The following is a 17,740-nucleotide window of genomic DNA, read 5'->3' as shown; positions in this document are numbered from 1 at the left end:
TAAATGCAACATTAGATCCCTCTTGTTCTCGGTGGCTCACCTGTCCAGGCGTCTTGTCTGGCTGGCCTGGCAGCTTCTCCACTTCTCTCATGTTACACCGAGCTCCGTCTCCACGGCAACCTCCCATAACTTAACCTCATAACGTCTCCATTCTCCTTCATCAAAAACTGTATTAGGGTCCACAAGACAACTTTTAGCAACCCCCGTCGCAAGCAATTTTGGTAATTCTTTTTTCAGATCTATACCCTTAAGTCCCCGCTTTTCTAAAAAGCACTGGAGTAATAAAAGCACCGCTTGTCTTTCCATACCTATAAATCTTCAGCGCGCTGTTGCAGCCTTTTACAAGACGTCGGCGGTGTCGTCGGCCAGGTCCTCCTGTAAGGTCAGCCGGGGCACGGAGTCCAGCTCTTTTGCCTCTTGTGCTGCTGCAAGACCAACCGGCTACTGCGTCGGACCGTGGCTTCAGGGAGTGCAGATTTAACTTAGCCTCTGTTCAGGTTTCGGGGACCGCAGATTCAACTTAGTCCCTGGGACCGCAGATATAATTTAGCCCCTGTGCAAGCTTCGGAGACCGCGGGAACCGTGCAAAACTCAGCAGGATCCTTGTTTATCGTCCCTTGCTTCGGGCGCCATTAATGTCACGACGAGGGAAGAAAGGGACCCTCAATATGAGAATCAGCAAGCTTCGTTTATTGATCACTGCTAACAGCTTAATATATGCTTTATAATTAGCTCATACATATTGCAAAAGCTAAGCTCATTATTGGCTCTGGCTTAAATGTTGATTTCACCTCTTACTCCTTTCTTATGTTGACACAGGTGGCTCTCAGTTGCTTTTGTTTTGCTAATCACAACGATCTGTTTACCAGCCAACTAGCAGGCACAAAGACACTGTAGCTTTTGCTATCTCAGATTTTCTCACGGCCTAGGCAAGCTGTGTTCTATAGCCAATTCCCTACAGTTTTATAGTAAAACTGTCTTTCAGAAGGATTAGGACTGTTTTCCTCCCTCTCTCAAAAACTTCCTCTGCTGTATTGCCCCACATGATGATGCCATCAATGTATTGCAGGTATTCTGGAGCTTCACCCTGCTCCAGTGCAGTCTGGATCAGTCCATGGCAGATGATAGGGCTGTGTTTCCACCTCTGGGGCAGTCAATTCCAGATATACTGGACACTCTTCCAAGTGAAAGCAAACTGTGACCTGTACTCTGCCGTCAAAGGTATTGAGAGAAACGCATTAGCGATATCAATTGTGGCACCACTGGGCTGCCTTTGACTCCAGTTTCGTATTGAAGTTCCAGCACTCTATTCCAGACGAAACCAGAACACTTTTATGACAGATTTATTTAGCACTGTTAATTAATCAACTAAATAAGAAAACAGAACAGCATGTGCTGGTTTAAGAGTTAACCAGCAGGGGAAATTAACTCAACTCAAAGGAGAGATTATAAGTCAGAATAACAATTTATTAAAATGATACAGTGAGTACAATCATACAAACAAACAATTGGTCTCAACCCACAAAACCCAAATGTATAACCCAGTACCCTGGGACATGAACAAAGTGGTGTTCCTTGGGCCCCGCTTGAGTCCAAAGTAAAGGGAGAGGGGAAGAACCTGCTGGTGGGAGAACTGCTGCAGTCTGGCCAAAAGTGGTGATTGCAGTCCAGTAGTGGTCTAAGTCTGGTCGAGAGCGATGAGCTGCAGCCTTCCTCTGGATCCCATGAGTGGTTAAAAAATGTTCCAAGACTCCAAGATTATATATCCTCCAGTTCAGGCAGGAATGCTCAGTCCTTCCCTCAGGGCGGGGAGTTCCACAAAGGGTGTGAGGACAAGAGCATCCTCCTATCTCACAGGCCTCTTAACACCTAGTTTATAGCCTGAGGAGTCAGGCTCTATGGGCAGAGGGTGCGAATAGTCTATTGACAACAGTTTCTGGGAAATGGCATGGAAGGCTATAGAATACACAGTTTTGGGTTACACCCATACCATGATGAACTGATCTCAGCTGTCCTAACTAGGACACAGCACTACATCCATAAATAATTAATGAATAAAATAAAATAACCCTTAAAAGTTGGAATCCATTTTTCATGAAATCATGGAATCATTTGGGTTGGAAAAGACCTTTAACATCATCGAGTCCAATCATTAACCCAGTACTTCCAAGCCCACTACTAAACCACGTCCCCAAGTGTCGTTGGGTACCTGTCGAAAGGCCTTGGTCCGAAGGGGGGAAGAACGACACACAAGACACAAGAGGGTGGTGAGACAAAGAGATGTCTGCCTGCTACGCTGAGCAGGCAGCTTTTATTTAGTGCCAACTTCCACTTTCCCACACAGACACTACAAACGTTCTTACAAAACACCCAGGAATGCAACACCTGCAGTTTGCCAAGCAGCTCCGACCTTGCACTGTCCAGCACTCAGGGCTGTTTCCATGGGAACATGCAGTTATCTCTACTTTTCTCAAGGGAACAGTCTTATACCTTGTAATTCTTCGAGCTCCTCTACTTCCAGGGGGCCTGGGGGTTCCATGGGCCTGACATCTCCCCCCACACCCAAGTACCATATCTACATGTCTTTTAAATCCCTCCAGGGATGGTGACTCCACCACTGCCCTGGACAACCTGTTCCAGGATTTGACAACACTTTCAGGGAAGTCTTTCTATCCCAAAGAAACTCCTCCCAATACTGGGAGACTTTGCCTAAATGAGGATTTGAGGGCTCTTGTCTCATTAAAATATTTTACAGTGAAACATCTGAAACACTGCTCTTTTTTGAGTTTTTTGACTGCTCTTTATAGCAAATTGTCTGATACAATCACTGCAGTTTTTCATATATTAATCAAGAAGACATAGAGAGCTAAGAAATATTATTTAAATAATCAAATGCTTTTATTATTTGTTTTATAATGCTTGAAAGACGTTCAGTCTAAATAGGGAAAGTAATTTTTTTGTCTCAGTTGGGAAAATGGTTTTGAATGGCCCAGAACTTATCTCAGTTGTTGGTCAGCTTTACTTAGGTTTACTACTCACTGCACCAAAAACTCACTGCATCTAAACATAGAAATCATTGTGCCTAATTTTTTATCCTAGTATAAACTTGTGAGACTTGTATCAGACTCTAAGCAGATCTCACAAAACACCAAAAAATTGTAATGTGTCCTTACAAAATTGTATGTTGTTGAAAAATTGGAAGCAGCGGTTGCAAAACTGTTTTGATTTAGTATAAAAATAAACAATGCAAACAACATTGTGTTCATGTTAGCAGATGTTTCCATATGTAATTGAATAAAGTTGTTTTAGTTTTGTTTTAGTTTACTTGCTGATTTTGTGCTGTCTAGTGCCTTCAGTGCAATACTCATACAACATAATGAGTTCATTTTCATACAACTTGTCTTTTTAATTATAGTGAAAGGCTCTGCTGCTTCTGTACTGGTGATCATGATCTAAATTATATGTAAAAGGGAAAATAAAAATAAGTGGAGGCCTTGGAGAGATCTAAAAAGTGGTAAAGGAAGATATAAATGTTTCTCAATTATATGTTAGTTTTCCATTTTTCATCTATCCCCAAAAACATTACGCAGGTTTTTTCATTTGTATTCAAGACCCTTGCAGTTATTGTCATGTTCTAATTGAACTAGTATACTCTGAGAAGTGGTTCTGGTGCTGATCCAAGATTCGCTATTTGCCTGTGGATATCAGTCTTAAACTGTTCAGATTTTTGGTATAGGACATTATTTCTGTAATGTCTCTACATAGAAGTAGTGTTGTCGTTTTGTTACCTGGTTTTCTGAGCTGTGATAAAAGCAAAAGTAGTTAAAAACCCCATTAATTTAGAAGCTGGCAGTGTCCTCCCATAATCCTTTTACTATTAAGGAGACAATGTAACTCTATGTTTTCAAGGGTGACCAAACTAAAAATCATTATAGTATATTAAAATATCTTAATTAAACTTATTGCCATATCAGTAATTCAACATACACATTTGTACTGTTTTTAGTTTGTAATGTCACTTGTTGAAACTCTGTCGCCCCTCTTCCTGTCTAATCTGCTTTTCTCCTTATGTAAGTATCGTAGTAATGTACAAACAAATGAAAAAAAATTAAGGAATGCACTGCTATGCTCACCTATAAGTATTGAGTCCTTTTTAGCAATTGCATGTGAAATTCACGTTCAACAAGCTTTGGACTTTCTGTTTATCTGAGCTGTGTTCATTCTATAACATTCAGCTGATGAGTTTTTAAATAATCACTTTAGTTAAAGCCAGCTTGCCCTTGTGTTTGTTCTGTTCCGTATCATGTCAGTTTTATTCTGAGCCTGTTTAGTTGTTTTATGCTGTTTCACAGTTGTAATGCTTTCTTAGATTATCATCCTACAGTTTCTAGCCTGGCTTTTGAAAGAAGCTGTTTCTAGGAAATTTCAATAGGCCACAAGGATATGGATGCAGCTTGAGAATTAGCTGAATTATTGTAGAACTATTTATGCAACACAAAAGCCATTCCATCTGTTAGTCCTGCTAAAAGCAAAGCTATAATATGAAAAGATTTTGATGTACAGTTGTTTGAAGAAGTTCTGTGTGTAAACATGTTAAAACTGTACCAAGGAAGCCTCGAATCTCAAGAGGTGCCTGTACACAAAGTATTAAGGTAAAGCCAGAAACTGGAATCAATGATCAAAATATGACAACAACAGCAAAAAAAAAATTTAAATTTGAACTTTCTGTAAGAAGTAATTTATTAGCTGATGTTAGAGCTCTGAGTGGGCAGAAGTGAAGTGTCGCGTGGGGTCTTTATATAATAAAGAAATGGAGTCAGCTCCCCGATGCGATGGTAATCAAAGAGACTTTATTCAAACTCGGTGCTCTTTTTATCCCTTAAAACCATGTGACCTTGTGACCAATGGGGTTATCTTATTCTGGCGCATGTCCTTTGGGCTTCCCTGCCCTCGGTGCTTCCCCTGCACCCCTGGACACACCTCCTACAGTGAAGTTTAGTGCGATCTTGGTTTGCGCTATTGTACTTAGTTGCTGCTGTAACTTCTATAGTAATTTTTTAATATTTACTTCTGTACAGTATTTCTCTCTGGAACTCTCCAACCAATTGCAAATAGTCATTTATCTCCATACCCTTTGTGTGAGTGAAAGGGGAGGGAGATCTTATCCCTGTCCTTCACATGAAGAATGTTTTAAAACAGGGAATGACTTACATTTTCAAGTGTTTCCCAATATTGACTTCATCAATACAGAGCTATACTTACTAGGTTTGTGACCTGTGGAAGCTTTCAGAAAGTTTGGGCACCAGTGTTTTCTTCTAAAGAAAGTCAGTGGTAGAGCCAGAATCAGAGCTACTGCTTTTAACTGATAGAGTTAATGTCACTGTCCACACTTCTGATGGCAGAGGCTGTAGATCATTCAAGCTTTTGCAGATCATAATCAGAAATAGTTGTTAGTCTGGAGATTTAACATCAACAATTAATTTTTTTGTTGTTGTGGAATACAATATATATAAACATTTTGGATGAGATTCAGAAAGTTTTTAGACTCCTAAGTCCTTTTTAAGTTGCTACCTCTCTGCTGAGCTTAATGAGAGATGAAAGCCTAACACTTCTTGAATTCAAGCTTACATAACTTCAGCAACATAACTAAGACGTATATTTTCTGATTTTGAATTCCATTTGTATTATGTATTTTTCTTTAACATGGATTGTATAAATATGAGTTTTTACTCTGATTTTATGAAATATAAACCTGTTTGTTCTTTCAGGAGTGCATTAGGGCCTTAGGCCGAAATAAACCTCATACACCATTCAGAGCAAGTAAACTTACTCAGGTGCTAAGAGATTCATTCATAGGAGAAAACTCCCGTACCTGTATGGTAAGTTTTTTTAGTTAACTGTATGTTTTAACAATTAATTTAACTTTATACATTAACTGAGACTATATGTGGAGTGAGTCTTTCAGCAGAGTCATTTCAGATAACTTGCTCCCTTCTCATTTTTCATTGACCTTTCTTATTGCTTGTTCTAGTTTTCTAGCTAGATACATAGCTAGAAGCACTTTAGCTTGAGTCTTTTTTTGTTTGATTGTTTTTAATAATGTCTTAATTATATGAGAATATTGCTTGTTGAATCAGAATTTTGGAAAAAGTCATGTAGACTGGAAGTATAGAGGTGAGTTATGATCTTTAAATAACAAAGACAAATTTAGAATTGGTATCAAAGGCATCAGAATATGCTCTAGGTTGTTAAGGGGAGAAGTAGTTGGAATAGATGGGATGAATAGTTGTGTACTGTATAAATGTGCATTTGCATGAATCTGAAAAAACAGAATTCTTCTGTCAGATGATGGAAAGAACAGACAAAAGCACAAATGTCCAGTGGTTTTATTTGTGCATCCTTAATGTTTCTCCTTATGGAAATTTAAACTCTCTGCAGTGAACACTGACTTAGGCTTGTTTGCTGTGGTGGGTTGACATCGCCTGGCTGCCAGGTGCCCACTAAGCTCCTCTATCACTCCCCTCCTCAGCAGGACACTGGGGGAAAAATAAGATGGAAAAGAACTTGTGGGTCAAGATAAAGGCAGTTTAATAAAGCAAAAGCAAAGGCCATGTGCAGAAGCAAAGGAAAATCAAAATGTTTTATTCTCTACTTCCCATCAGCAGGCAATGTCTGGCCACTTGCCAGGAAGCAGGGCTTCAGCATGTGTAGCAGTTGCTCTGGAAAACGGTCATAATAATGAATGCCCCCCTTCTTCCTTTCTCTTAGCTTTTATTGCTGAGCAGATGTCATATGGTATGGAATATCCCTTTGGTCAGTTTGAGTCAGTTGGCCTGGCTATGTTCCTTCCTAAGATTTTGCCAAGCCCCAGCCTACTGGCCTTTGGGGGTGAGGGGGTGGAATGTTGGAGAAAATAGTGCTCAGCAGATAACACACTGATGTGTTATCAACACCTTTCTGACTACCAATGCAAAGCACAGCACTGTGAGGGTTGCTATGGGAAAATGAACTCCATCTCATCTGATTACTTTCCACAGGCTCCTTGGAATTAGTCTAGAGGTCACAGAAATCTGCAGACCACAACATGAAAACCATGGTGTTAGGGCAGCCTAGTCTTGTGTTTGGATGTTAGGTAGTGTTCTAATATAAAATTGGTGCCAAAATAGCATTTTTGATTAATCTTTTATTTGTCTTTGATTTTCTAAGGAAAACACAGAATTGTTTTCTTTCCACTGAGATATAACTTCATAAATCATATTCAAGATCAGAAAGCTAAACTGTGCATCTCTAGCCAATGTATCCACACTGCTAAAGAAGTTTTGGAAAGTTAGCCTGTTGAGAATTACTCTCTATACATAGAAGGATTAACATTTGTGAATGTTTCATGAAGTTATTACCATCACCTTTACCACTCCTTAAAGTGCTAACAAGCTGTCTTCATTTTGGTGAAGCTTTTTTATGTAATTATTACTCTTCTTATAGAGTTGATGTAACATTTTTCCTGTTTAAATGCATGAGAATGCAATTGAGAATAATTCGTGATCTATGGGTGTTTAATTTCTGATAAAGCTTGCATTCCTTCCTTCTATATTCAATATAGTTCTAAATTAAGGAAAAAATCCCCTCTGAAAGTGAGTGGAAATATGCTTGAATTATTTTTCATTTTTTCATTCACAGAACTGCAGTCACTTTATAATTAAGAATAAGAAAACCCTTTCATGATGCGATACTGCTTTCAAACTCATTCTTCCTGTTACGATTTCATGTAGTTTCTCAGTACTAGGACCATTTGTAACATTCTGGGTTTAGTGTTTGTTTACATGTAATTTTTATCAAGAATTTAATCAGCAATGTTTTTTCTGAAGATACTGATGTAGGAAGAGTAGCACTTGGGTGGTTATGACTTACTCTGAATTACAGTTAAAAGGAAGGAGAGAAAGAAAAGAAACTTACAGTGCATCTTCTTGGTTGTTTGAATTGAGTTCTTGCATTTGCAGCACTTGTTCCGGTGATAACTAGATGGATGCAGAAAAAAGTTGCCTGTCTAGAGATCTGACAGGTTTCTGAACAACGTATATTGAATTGAGGGAGATATAGGAAATACCTTAGCCTGGAATTACCTCCAGTCCTCCCCAGTTCCCTGGAAAGAGGAGAGGAGATTTGTACTCCAGTGGCCAAGTGGTGAGAAGAGCGGACAATGATCTGCACCTTCTGGGTCTTCCTTTGCCTCTTTTATCAAGAAAATGTATTCAACCTTCCAGTGTGGTATTTGCATTTGGTTCTTTGGCAGACTGTGCCTGGTTTTTAAGCATGTTCATGTTTAGGTTTTATATCATACATTGGCAAAATTTTACTGATGAAATATACAGGTAAAGAAAAGGGCATATCATTATGGTTTATAATAGCTAAAGTTGAACAGTATTTTATTAAATAAAAAGAGTAAGTATCCTGCAGGTACACTGACTGCTTGTTTGCAGCAGAGCTATGTAATTAACTGTGGTGCTTCGAACTTCTAAAAATTAATGCAAATATAGTTTAATAATGAGTAGTTTCATTTCAGGTTTCTGCAGTTGATTGTAGAGATCACTGTTATGTTCTCTAGAAGAGTGTCTACTTTATGTGAAGCAAATTAAAGCATAGAAGAAATTTTAAGGAACAATACTGGTGGTTTGATCTTGGCTGGCTGCCAGGTGCACACCAAAGCTGTTTTATCACTCCCCTCCTCAGCTGGACAAGGGATATAAAATATAATTAAAGGTTTGTGGGTTGAGATAAGGACAGGGAGAGGTCATAGAATATCCTGGGTTGGAAGAGACCTTAAAGATCATCTAGTTTCAACCTCCCTAACCCCCCTGCAGGGACACCTTTCACTAGACCAGGTTGCTCAGACCCCCATCCAGCCTGCCTTGAACATTTCCAGGGATGGGGCATCCACAATTTCTCAGGGAAACCTGTGCCAGTGCCTTACCACCCTCATTGTCAAGAATCTCTTCCTAATATCTAATCTAATGTACCCTCTTTCAGTTTGAAGCCATTCCCCCCTTGTCCTGTCACTGCATACCCTTGTAAAAAGTCCCTCTTCATCTTTCCTGTAGGCTCCCTTCAGGTACTGGAAGGCTGCAATTAGGTCACTCCAAAGCCTTCTCTTTTCCAGGCTGAACAATCCCAATTCTCAGTCTTTTTTCATAGGAGAGGTGCTTTCGACCTGCACATGGCTGTTCTTCAAAGACAACTCTTCACACTCAATCCACCTCTTGATGTAGAGGGCAACCCCTCCACCTCTCTTTCCTCCCGTGTCTTCTGAACAGCCTGTAGCCATCGATAGTCGCACTCCAGTCATGGGATTCATCCCACCAAATTTCAGTAATGGCAACAAGGTCATATCTTTCTAGCAACACGGTGGCTTCCAACTGGGTGCAACCCAGAACCTCATCTGGGCTGTTGGCCATGTCACCTTCCCAGAGGAACATCCCTTAATTTCTTTGAGATAATTCTCTGGTGTTTCCCTGTTGGCTTCTGTTACCTCAGGAGTCCCTGTCTTGTCTCCGTAAGACTACAAGTGTGCTCCAGTGTGGCCAGCACATCTCAGAGTCAGTGTCAGAGGGCCCTCGCTAGCACCCTGTCCCTGTAACCTTTGCCTCTCATACCATAGCTTCCCAGGGACAAACCTGATATTGTCCCACTCCCCCATCATATCTAGTTTAAAGCTCTGCCAATGAGCCCCGCTAGTTCCCAAGCGGGAACCTCCCTTGCTGAGAAAGGTGAGTCCCATCTGATGTCAGTATGCCTGGTGCTGCATAGGCCATTCCATTGTCAAAAACCCTAAAATTTTGGTTGCGACACCAGCTGTGGAGCCATGTATTAATAGACTGGGCCCATCTGTTTCTTTCAATGTTGCTGCCTTCAACTGAAAGTACAGAGGAGAATATAACTTGTTTCCCAGATCCCCTTACCAACCATCCCAAGGTCCTGAAGGCCTTGATCACTCACCAATTACCATCATGGGCAAAACAGACTCAAATCGGGGGAAAAAAATTAATTTAATTTATTACCAATCAAATCAGCTACCTTTGTTGCTGATAGGCTCAGCCTTTGCCAGCAGTGGGTCTGTCTTGGAGTCAGCTGACATTGGCTCCATCAGACAGAGGGGAAGCTTCTAGCAACTTGTCACAGAAGCCACCCCTTTAGCCCCCCCCCACTAACAAAACCTGGCCATGAAAACCTAATAAAACTGTACAGTACTGTTATATCAAGGTAACGTGTAGATAATGATAACATTTCCTCCAAAATATTTTAGCCTGTAACAGGCAAAATAAATTGAAGAGATTGAAACATAGAAGTATTGTTCAATTGGAGAATATTATTTATTGAACATGTAATATAATTCATCAAAATTTTACCTCTTTCAAGATGCTGGTTTTGCTTGTCAGTCAGGAGGCATTTATTGTAAAAACATTCCTCAACAATACAAAGATTTGATCAAATGTTCTAATGTGCTATTAGAGAGTAAGACATTTTGCAAATATGTGATACTTTTTTATATGGAAAGCATATAAAACGATGTAGTAAAAACTTGTGATTTTAACTTTCTGAGAGATTCCTGAAACAACCTGGTATAAAATACCTACTGGGCTTTTTCCACTTCCTTTCTTATATATAATTTTTGAATGAGATGTTTGAGTCAAATTTCTTTTGGTAATTTCTACACTTAATTTTTATTTGACTTTGCCTTTTATCATTTATGTAATTTCTTGTTGCAATTTTTAAAGTTACATCTTTAGGCATGGAGCATCACATCTGTATAGAAGGTTAAAATATGATTCAGAAACTTATTCTTGTGAAATTTAAAAAAAATTCAAAAACTTATTTTGAAAATAACTTCCCTGTGGACAGCTATGACTAGGATCCGCATCATTCTAAAGAAATCCAGAAACATACAGTCAGCATAAATAGTTTTTTTATAATTTTGTCATTGCAATTTTAATGAAGTTCTTGTCCTTAAACACTTTCAAAAACCATTTCATAGAATCATGTTCCCCCAGCACTGCCAAGGCTACCACTAAACTATGTCCCCAAGTGCCACATCTACATGTCTTTTAAATACCTCCAGGGATGGTGACTCCACCATTGCCCTGAGCAGCGTGTGCCAGGGCTTGACAATGCTTTCAGTGAAGAAGTTTGTCCTAATATCCAATCTAAACCTCCCCTGGCATAACTTGAGGCCATTTCCTCTCATCCTATCACTGGATACTTGGGAAAAGAAACCAACACCCACTTCACTAGAAACTCCTTTTGGTAGTTTTAGAGAGTGAGAAGGTCCCCCTGAGCCTATTTTTCACTAGATTAAACACCCCCAGTTCCCTCAGCTGCTCCTAAGACTTGTGCTCTACACCCTTCACCAGCTTCATTGCTGCACTTTGGACATGCCGCAGCACCTCAAATGTCCTTCTTGTAGCAAGTGGCCCAAAACTAAACACAGTATTTTAAGTTGTTTTTGAAGAGCTACATAGTAGGATAATATATCATTATTTGACATTTGCAAGGTAGTGTATTGGGTTTGCGTGACAAGGTTTTGGTAGCAGGGGGAGCTATAGGGGTGGCTTCTGTGAGGAGCTGCTAAAGCTTCCCCTATGTCCTATGGAGTCAATGCCAGCTGGCTCCAAGACAGACCTGCCACTGGCCAAGACAGAGCCCATCAGTCATGGTGGTAGTGCCTCTGGGATAACAAATTTAAGAAGGACAAAAAGTTATTGCACAGAAGCAATTGCAGACAGAGGAGAGACGAGTGAGAATATGTGAGAGCAACAACTCTGCAGACATCAAGGTCAGTGAAGAATGAGGGGGAGGAGATGCTTCAGGAGCCAGAACTGAGATTCACCTGCAGTCTGTGGTGAAGACCATGGTGAGGCAGGGTGTCCCCCTGCAGCCCATGAAGGTCAATGGGGATGCAGAGATCCACCCACGGAGGACCCCCATGCTGGAGCAGGTGGATACCCAAAGGAGACTGTGACCCCATGGGGGATCCATGCTGGAGCAGCCTGTTCCTGAAGGACTGCCACCTGTAGAAAGGGACCCATGCTGGAGCAGTTCATGAAGAGATGTAGCCCATGGGAAAGACTCACATTGGAGAAGTTCGTAGAGGACTGTGTCCTGTGGGAGGGACCCCATGCTGGAGCAGGGGAAGGAGTCCTCCCCCTGAGGAGGAAGGAGTGGCAGAAATGTGTGATGAACTGACCGTAACCCCCATTCCCCGTCTCCTTGTGCCACTGGGGGGAGGAGGTAGAGAATCGGGAATAAAGTTGAGCCTGGGAAGAAGGCAGGGGTGGGGGGAAGGTGTTAGTAAAATTTGGTTTTACTTTTCATTATCCTACTCTGATTTTAGTGGTAATAAATTCAATTAATTTCCCCAAGTCAAGTCTGTTTTGCCTGTGATGGTAATCGGTTTGTGATCTCTCCCTGCCCTTATCTCAACTCATGAGCCTTTCATTATATTTTCTCTCCCCTCTCCAGTTGAGGAGTGGAGTTATAGAGAGGCTTTGATGGGCACCTGGTGTCCAGCCAAGGTCAACTCAACACAGGTAGATAGTTAGAATAGTCTCATTTTTTAACCAGTACTGCATCCTCTACGTGCTGCATTCTTGACATGCTTCAGCCATAGCTGAAGTGCCAGACCTCTCAGCTCTCCAGGGGGGAAAGTAGGAACTTGGTGACTTCAGTGTCCCAAAAGGACCATTGATCCCACTGTGATGGCTTATAAGCAACGCAGACACATTCAAAGTATGGAGAATGATAATTACAGTTCTTAAGGATATTCCTGTCCATAAATAGTGCTGCTTTTTCCATCCTCATTTGGAATTATGAATGAGGAAGTGATTGATGGAGAGGTTGTAGTCCTCCTGTCCTTCTGGGACTGGACTTGTTGAGGCATGAGGATATATGATGTAGTGCAGACTGAGTCTTATGCATGGGTTCTTGTACCCTGAAGGGGGTATTATTCTGGTTGACAGCACCTACAGTGGCACTTCCCTATAGCAGCTGTACCTTATACTCTTCAAAAAGTCAGAGCAGTCACCTGACATTATGACATTTGCCATGTGTGATATACTCTGAACATTAAACTGATGGAAGAGGTGCATGCATCTGTGCTGGTTTAAAAGTTAACCAGCAGGGGAAATGAACTCAACTCAAAAGAGAGATTATAAGTCAGAATAACAATTTAAGTACAATTATACAGACAAACAATTGGTCTTAACCCACAAAACCCAGATGTATAACCCAGCACCCTGGGGCATGAGCAAAGTGGTGTTCCTTGCCCCCCCCCCAGTCCAAAGTAAAGGAAAAGGAGAGGGGAAAACCTGTTGGTGAGAGTGCTGTTGCAGTCTGGTCAAGAGTGGTGATTGCAGTCCAGTTGAGGGTGGTGAGTTGCAGTCTGGTTGAGAGCGGTGAGTTGCAGTCTTCCTCTGGATCCCACGAGTGGTAAAAACGGTTCCAAAACTCCAAGTTTATATATTCTCCCGTTCAGGCAGGAATGCTCAGTCCTTCCCTCAGAGCAGGGAATTCCATAAAAGGGTATGAGGACAGGAATATCTTCCTATCTCGCAGGCCTCTTAACACCTAGTTTATAGCCTGAGGAGTCAGGCTGCTCTGGGCAGAGGGTGTAAATGCTCTATTGATAACAGTTTCTGGGAAATGGCATGGAAGGCTATAGAATACACAGTTTTGGGTTACACCCATCCAGTGATGAATTGGTCCCAGCTGTTCTAACTAGGACAGCATCTTTCACATTAAATGTCTTTGGAAGAATTTTAGGGATTTGTAGGATTTTGTTAATTAGCACTCAAAATGCTTTATAGAGAGACATGGAATCATATGATATTTTTAAATCTACACTTGTTTTCATTAGTAACTGATGCATAACAGTATTAGAGATTTAAACTTAAGTCTATGTGGTAGCAGACTCTTTAGACTTTCTAACCCCCTCCCACCACATATTTTTCCTTTCCTCCCAGTAGGAGAAATTCCGCTCAGGATGACTACCTGTGCTTTAGTACAGTAATGTCAGCAGCAGGATGAATGAGAAGACCGTGATTATCTAATAGTCATCAGTTTCAGTCTCCTGATGCTGTGCTGCCAAAAAAAATGTTAGTGTGTAGGATCATAGAGGTGTTTGTCCTGGGTAAAGTTTTTATAGCTCTCCTGAAAGGAGCACAAATGAGAAAATTAAACTACTGAGAGAAGCTAGTGCAAATAATGATGCCACTGTTGCCTGATGACAGTTATGATTTTTACTGAGTGCTGAAAAGAAGGTGAGATCTTCAGGGTATTTTATTTAATTGGAAAAGGAAAGACTTATAGTTTCCTGATGTTTGATAATAAGTAAGCTATTATTATTTACAGATAACGATTCAGAGAAAAAATATAAATCTTTACTTAGGGAAATAAACACATGCTTATCTTTAATATTATTAAGTACAGTTTTAGACTGTGGTCAAAATAGGTCTCTCAAATAAACATACAGTTTGCTTGAAAAGACCACAATGAGATATATATATATATATATATATAAATAATCAATAATTGTTTGCAGGATACATTAGACTTACTTTCTACTGAGTTGCATATTTCCTTCCTTGAGGAGTCTTTTTTTAAGTAGAATTTTGCATTTACATATTATTTACAAAGACTGTGAGATGGGGGAAATTGACTGAAATTTCTATGAATTCCTAATATTTCAGGTATGGTTGAAAAAATTAAATTGAAGCTTTGACTTGACATCTCTCTTCTTGAGATGCCATTGTATTAGGACAGCTGTACATAGTAGACGGTTTTTGTAGAACATCTCAAATGAAAGTGGAGATAAAAAAATAATTTGAGATCATCTACCCTTTCATCTGTACAAAGTGATTTATTAATGCGTGGCTTATTTTCTCCAGATCGCTACAATTTCTCCAGGGATGGCATCATGTGAAAACACTCTAAATACATTGAGATACGCAAATAGGTATGGAAAATGTTATTGCTTATAGATATATTGGCTGTTGATCACTGATATTTTGAATATCGTTGTTCCATGATGTATAATTATTTTAACTACTTGAATAATTTTAGCATACTTGCATTTCTTAATAAGATTAAAACCAAAGTACTGATTACTGAGTCAGGCTCACATTTAACTTAATTTGTCACTTTTTTCAACCATTACAAGAGAATTAATAGAAACTGCATTCAAGCCATTATCCAGAGATAGATATAGTGTGGATTGCAAGGAATCTGGGAAACACCTCCTAGTTTTGTCCCTGCTCTGGAGGTATCACCTCTTGTGTTAGGGGTAGGCAGTTTACATTATGATTCCCTGGGGTGTTAGCTGAATTACCTTTCTGCAATGTGATTTTTCATGCCCTTGGTGGAATTGCATTCAGTTGCCAGCCTGTTTCTTTTATATATATGATATATCATATATCATATATAGATTTATCTAAACTAGCTTATTCTTATGAAAATTCTGCAGTTGCTGTGGCCTAAATTTTGTATTTCCCAACTTCAGGCAAATATCTGAGACCCCTAAATACAGGATCAGTTAATCCAACAGTGACATAATCAGTGGAAAAGTTAGTGCCTCCAGAGGTTGATGCATCACCTCTGAGACCTGTACTGCTTTCTGAAAGCAGTGAATGTCAAAGGAGCCTTCCTCAACTGCAGTTCTCCTTTGATTAATGTTTGTGGAGATGGGGTCCTGCATGTGCCTGCAGTCAGACCTGTGTCCCAGAAACTTGTTTGCCTCCTTTGTTCTTGCAGCAAAGTGGTGGGCGGGTTTCTGGGCCATCAGAAAGGCTGTTTTTTTCCCAGAAGAGGCTACCACCTAGTGGCCTACTTGCCCCAGCGAAAGATAGGGCAGAACCACATCTTCTCCTGCTTTGCTTCCTCCTCCCTCCCACGATCAGTGGCTAATTGGGCACAAAGGGCTGCTAGGGTAGCTTACCACCCACTCTTCTCAGTATCCAAATGTCTTTCTGTTTGTATCAAGTTAGTAGCAAATCTACTTGGTTTGGACCAGTCTAGGTGATTTCCTTCCTGTTGAGAAGGGGGCATCTATTTCCTTGCTTACAGTAGCATAACAAAGGACGTGTCACATTATTTGAGACTTGTTGGCTCTTTCTATCCCTTACAGAATACATATTGCTGAAGTTACTCCAGAAATAGGCACTGAAAAACAAATTAAATACCTATTTCTAGTATACTAAATTGTTGTGCTGAAAGTTTCTTTCCCTTGGTGTTAAATTTGTATGTTGTTATGGAGTTGTGCTGGTTTTTGCTGTAGTAAATTTTCTCTGCCTATCACTGTAAAGTTGCTTCATGTGTTTTGTGTAGTATTTTAATTTTTTCTAGCAATATATAATTTTCATAGTACAATTAGTTTTTAGGTGCTGAACACCACTGTGTGCGCAGTGTAAGACGGGGCAGTATAGAATTTAAAGCATTGTAGTGGTTTGATACATTAAAAGGAGCAGTTTAATGAAATACTGAATGTAGAGCAAATATTATTAACTGCACAAACCGAAATATGGAATTACTCTTCTGAAAACATTGCTATTATACTCTCCTGCAAATCACCAGCACTGATTTTGTTAGTGATCTGTAACTCTATTTGCAGAAGATTTAAATATGTCAACAGTCTTATTTTTAATGTAAAAATAATTTATTGTTAAACTATTAAAGAAGAATGCTAAACAGAGTTGTCATTTTAACTGTGTTTATGAAAATGTTTTCTTTTAATTTGCTGCTGCAGAGTAAAGGAATTTGGAATTAGTCCTTCAGACATTCCCTTCTCACAGGGTAGTGGCAGTCGCTCTGATCTGTCTCCTTCCTATGAGTATGATGACTTTTCTCCTTCAATCACCAGGTCTACTTCATTCTATACATGGAATCTTTGAGTTTTCTTTTTGGCAATGTAATTTTACAGACCAATCTTTCATTAGTCCCCTTGCCTTGAATCACACATACTTTGTTTTTATTTTGTTTGTCAGGTCATAGTTCTGCATGATCTGCAATCATCTTCCCACTATTTCGTTCACAATAACCACACTGTATCCAGGCTTGCTAGTTTCCTTCATACATTACAAAAAAAAAAAAAGATGATGTCACCTTTGTACATTTAGTGGACCAAATCTGACAAATCTATGTTTAGGGTAATTTGAATATATCTACTTAAAAAAGAAAATAATTTTAATATGTATATATTTTTAAAACTTTTCATCATTCTGAAGATGAATGAAATTCAGTTTCCATCGTAGTAAATATGTGCTACTTGAAAAAAAAATTCCCCTTAAAAAATGAAGAATTTGCTCTAAAACTTGCTATACTTGCAGACTTTGATGTGTCTGTTTCATAAATGTTCTTTTAAATGGGCTTTTTTTGGATAGAATCATTATCAATCTTTTAAACTATTTTCATGATGCAAGAACCTAACATTTTAATAAGATATTTTCACCTTTGAAAGCATTTTAATTAAAGGATCTATTCATTCTCTGGAATACTTGGTTGCAAATTCTTATTTTCTTCAGAATTCTTGTTGGATTTGCTTATAACAGCTAGTAGGGTACTGACTGACTACTTTTTTTAAAGCACAATTGTGTGTGCAGAAAAAAAATTATGTTCAAGTTTAGGATGCTGAATGAACTTTGTTTTCAAATATTATTCGTCGTTAAGGAGTTAATATTGAGGGTTTGGAGATTTTTGCCCT

At 39.5% G+C, this 17,740-nt stretch overlaps 1 protein-coding gene and 1 long non-coding RNA gene across 4 annotated transcripts in view; one reads left to right on the top strand and one right to left on the bottom strand.

Moving 5' to 3' along the window:
* LOC135404394 (uncharacterized) overlaps positions 1 to 939 on the bottom strand; it is a 149,795-nt gene extending 148,856 nt beyond the window's left edge. Inside the window, exon 1 of the long non-coding RNA XR_010425656.1 lies at positions 41 to 939. This is a non-coding gene — a long non-coding RNA (uncharacterized LOC135404394). The remainder of the gene's footprint in view (positions 1 to 40) is intronic.
* LOC135404388 (kinesin-like protein KIF2A) overlaps positions 1 to 17,740 on the top strand; it is a 107,754-nt gene that overhangs the window by 82,000 nt on the left and 8,014 nt on the right. For 2 of the 3 annotated variants that reach the window (XM_064639117.1, XM_064639118.1), the window contains exons 15-16: positions 5,769 to 5,879; positions 14,934 to 15,001. In XM_064639117.1, coding sequence (XP_064495187.1) covers positions 5,769 to 5,879; positions 14,934 to 15,001 — 179 coding nt within the window. Of the gene's footprint in view, positions 1 to 5,768; positions 5,880 to 14,933; positions 15,002 to 16,786; positions 16,901 to 17,740 lie in introns of all 3 variants that reach the window. The other variant, XM_064639115.1, reaches the window with a different exon arrangement.

The sequence above is a fragment of the Pseudopipra pipra genome, chromosome W (assembly GCF_036250125.1).
Source record: "Pseudopipra pipra isolate bDixPip1 chromosome W, bDixPip1.hap1, whole genome shotgun sequence".
In the NCBI taxonomy this organism is placed as follows: domain Eukaryota; kingdom Metazoa; phylum Chordata; class Aves; order Passeriformes; family Pipridae; genus Pseudopipra; species Pseudopipra pipra.
The sequence above is the reverse complement of the archived record's forward strand: the minus strand, read 5'-3'. Positions and strand labels throughout refer to the sequence as shown.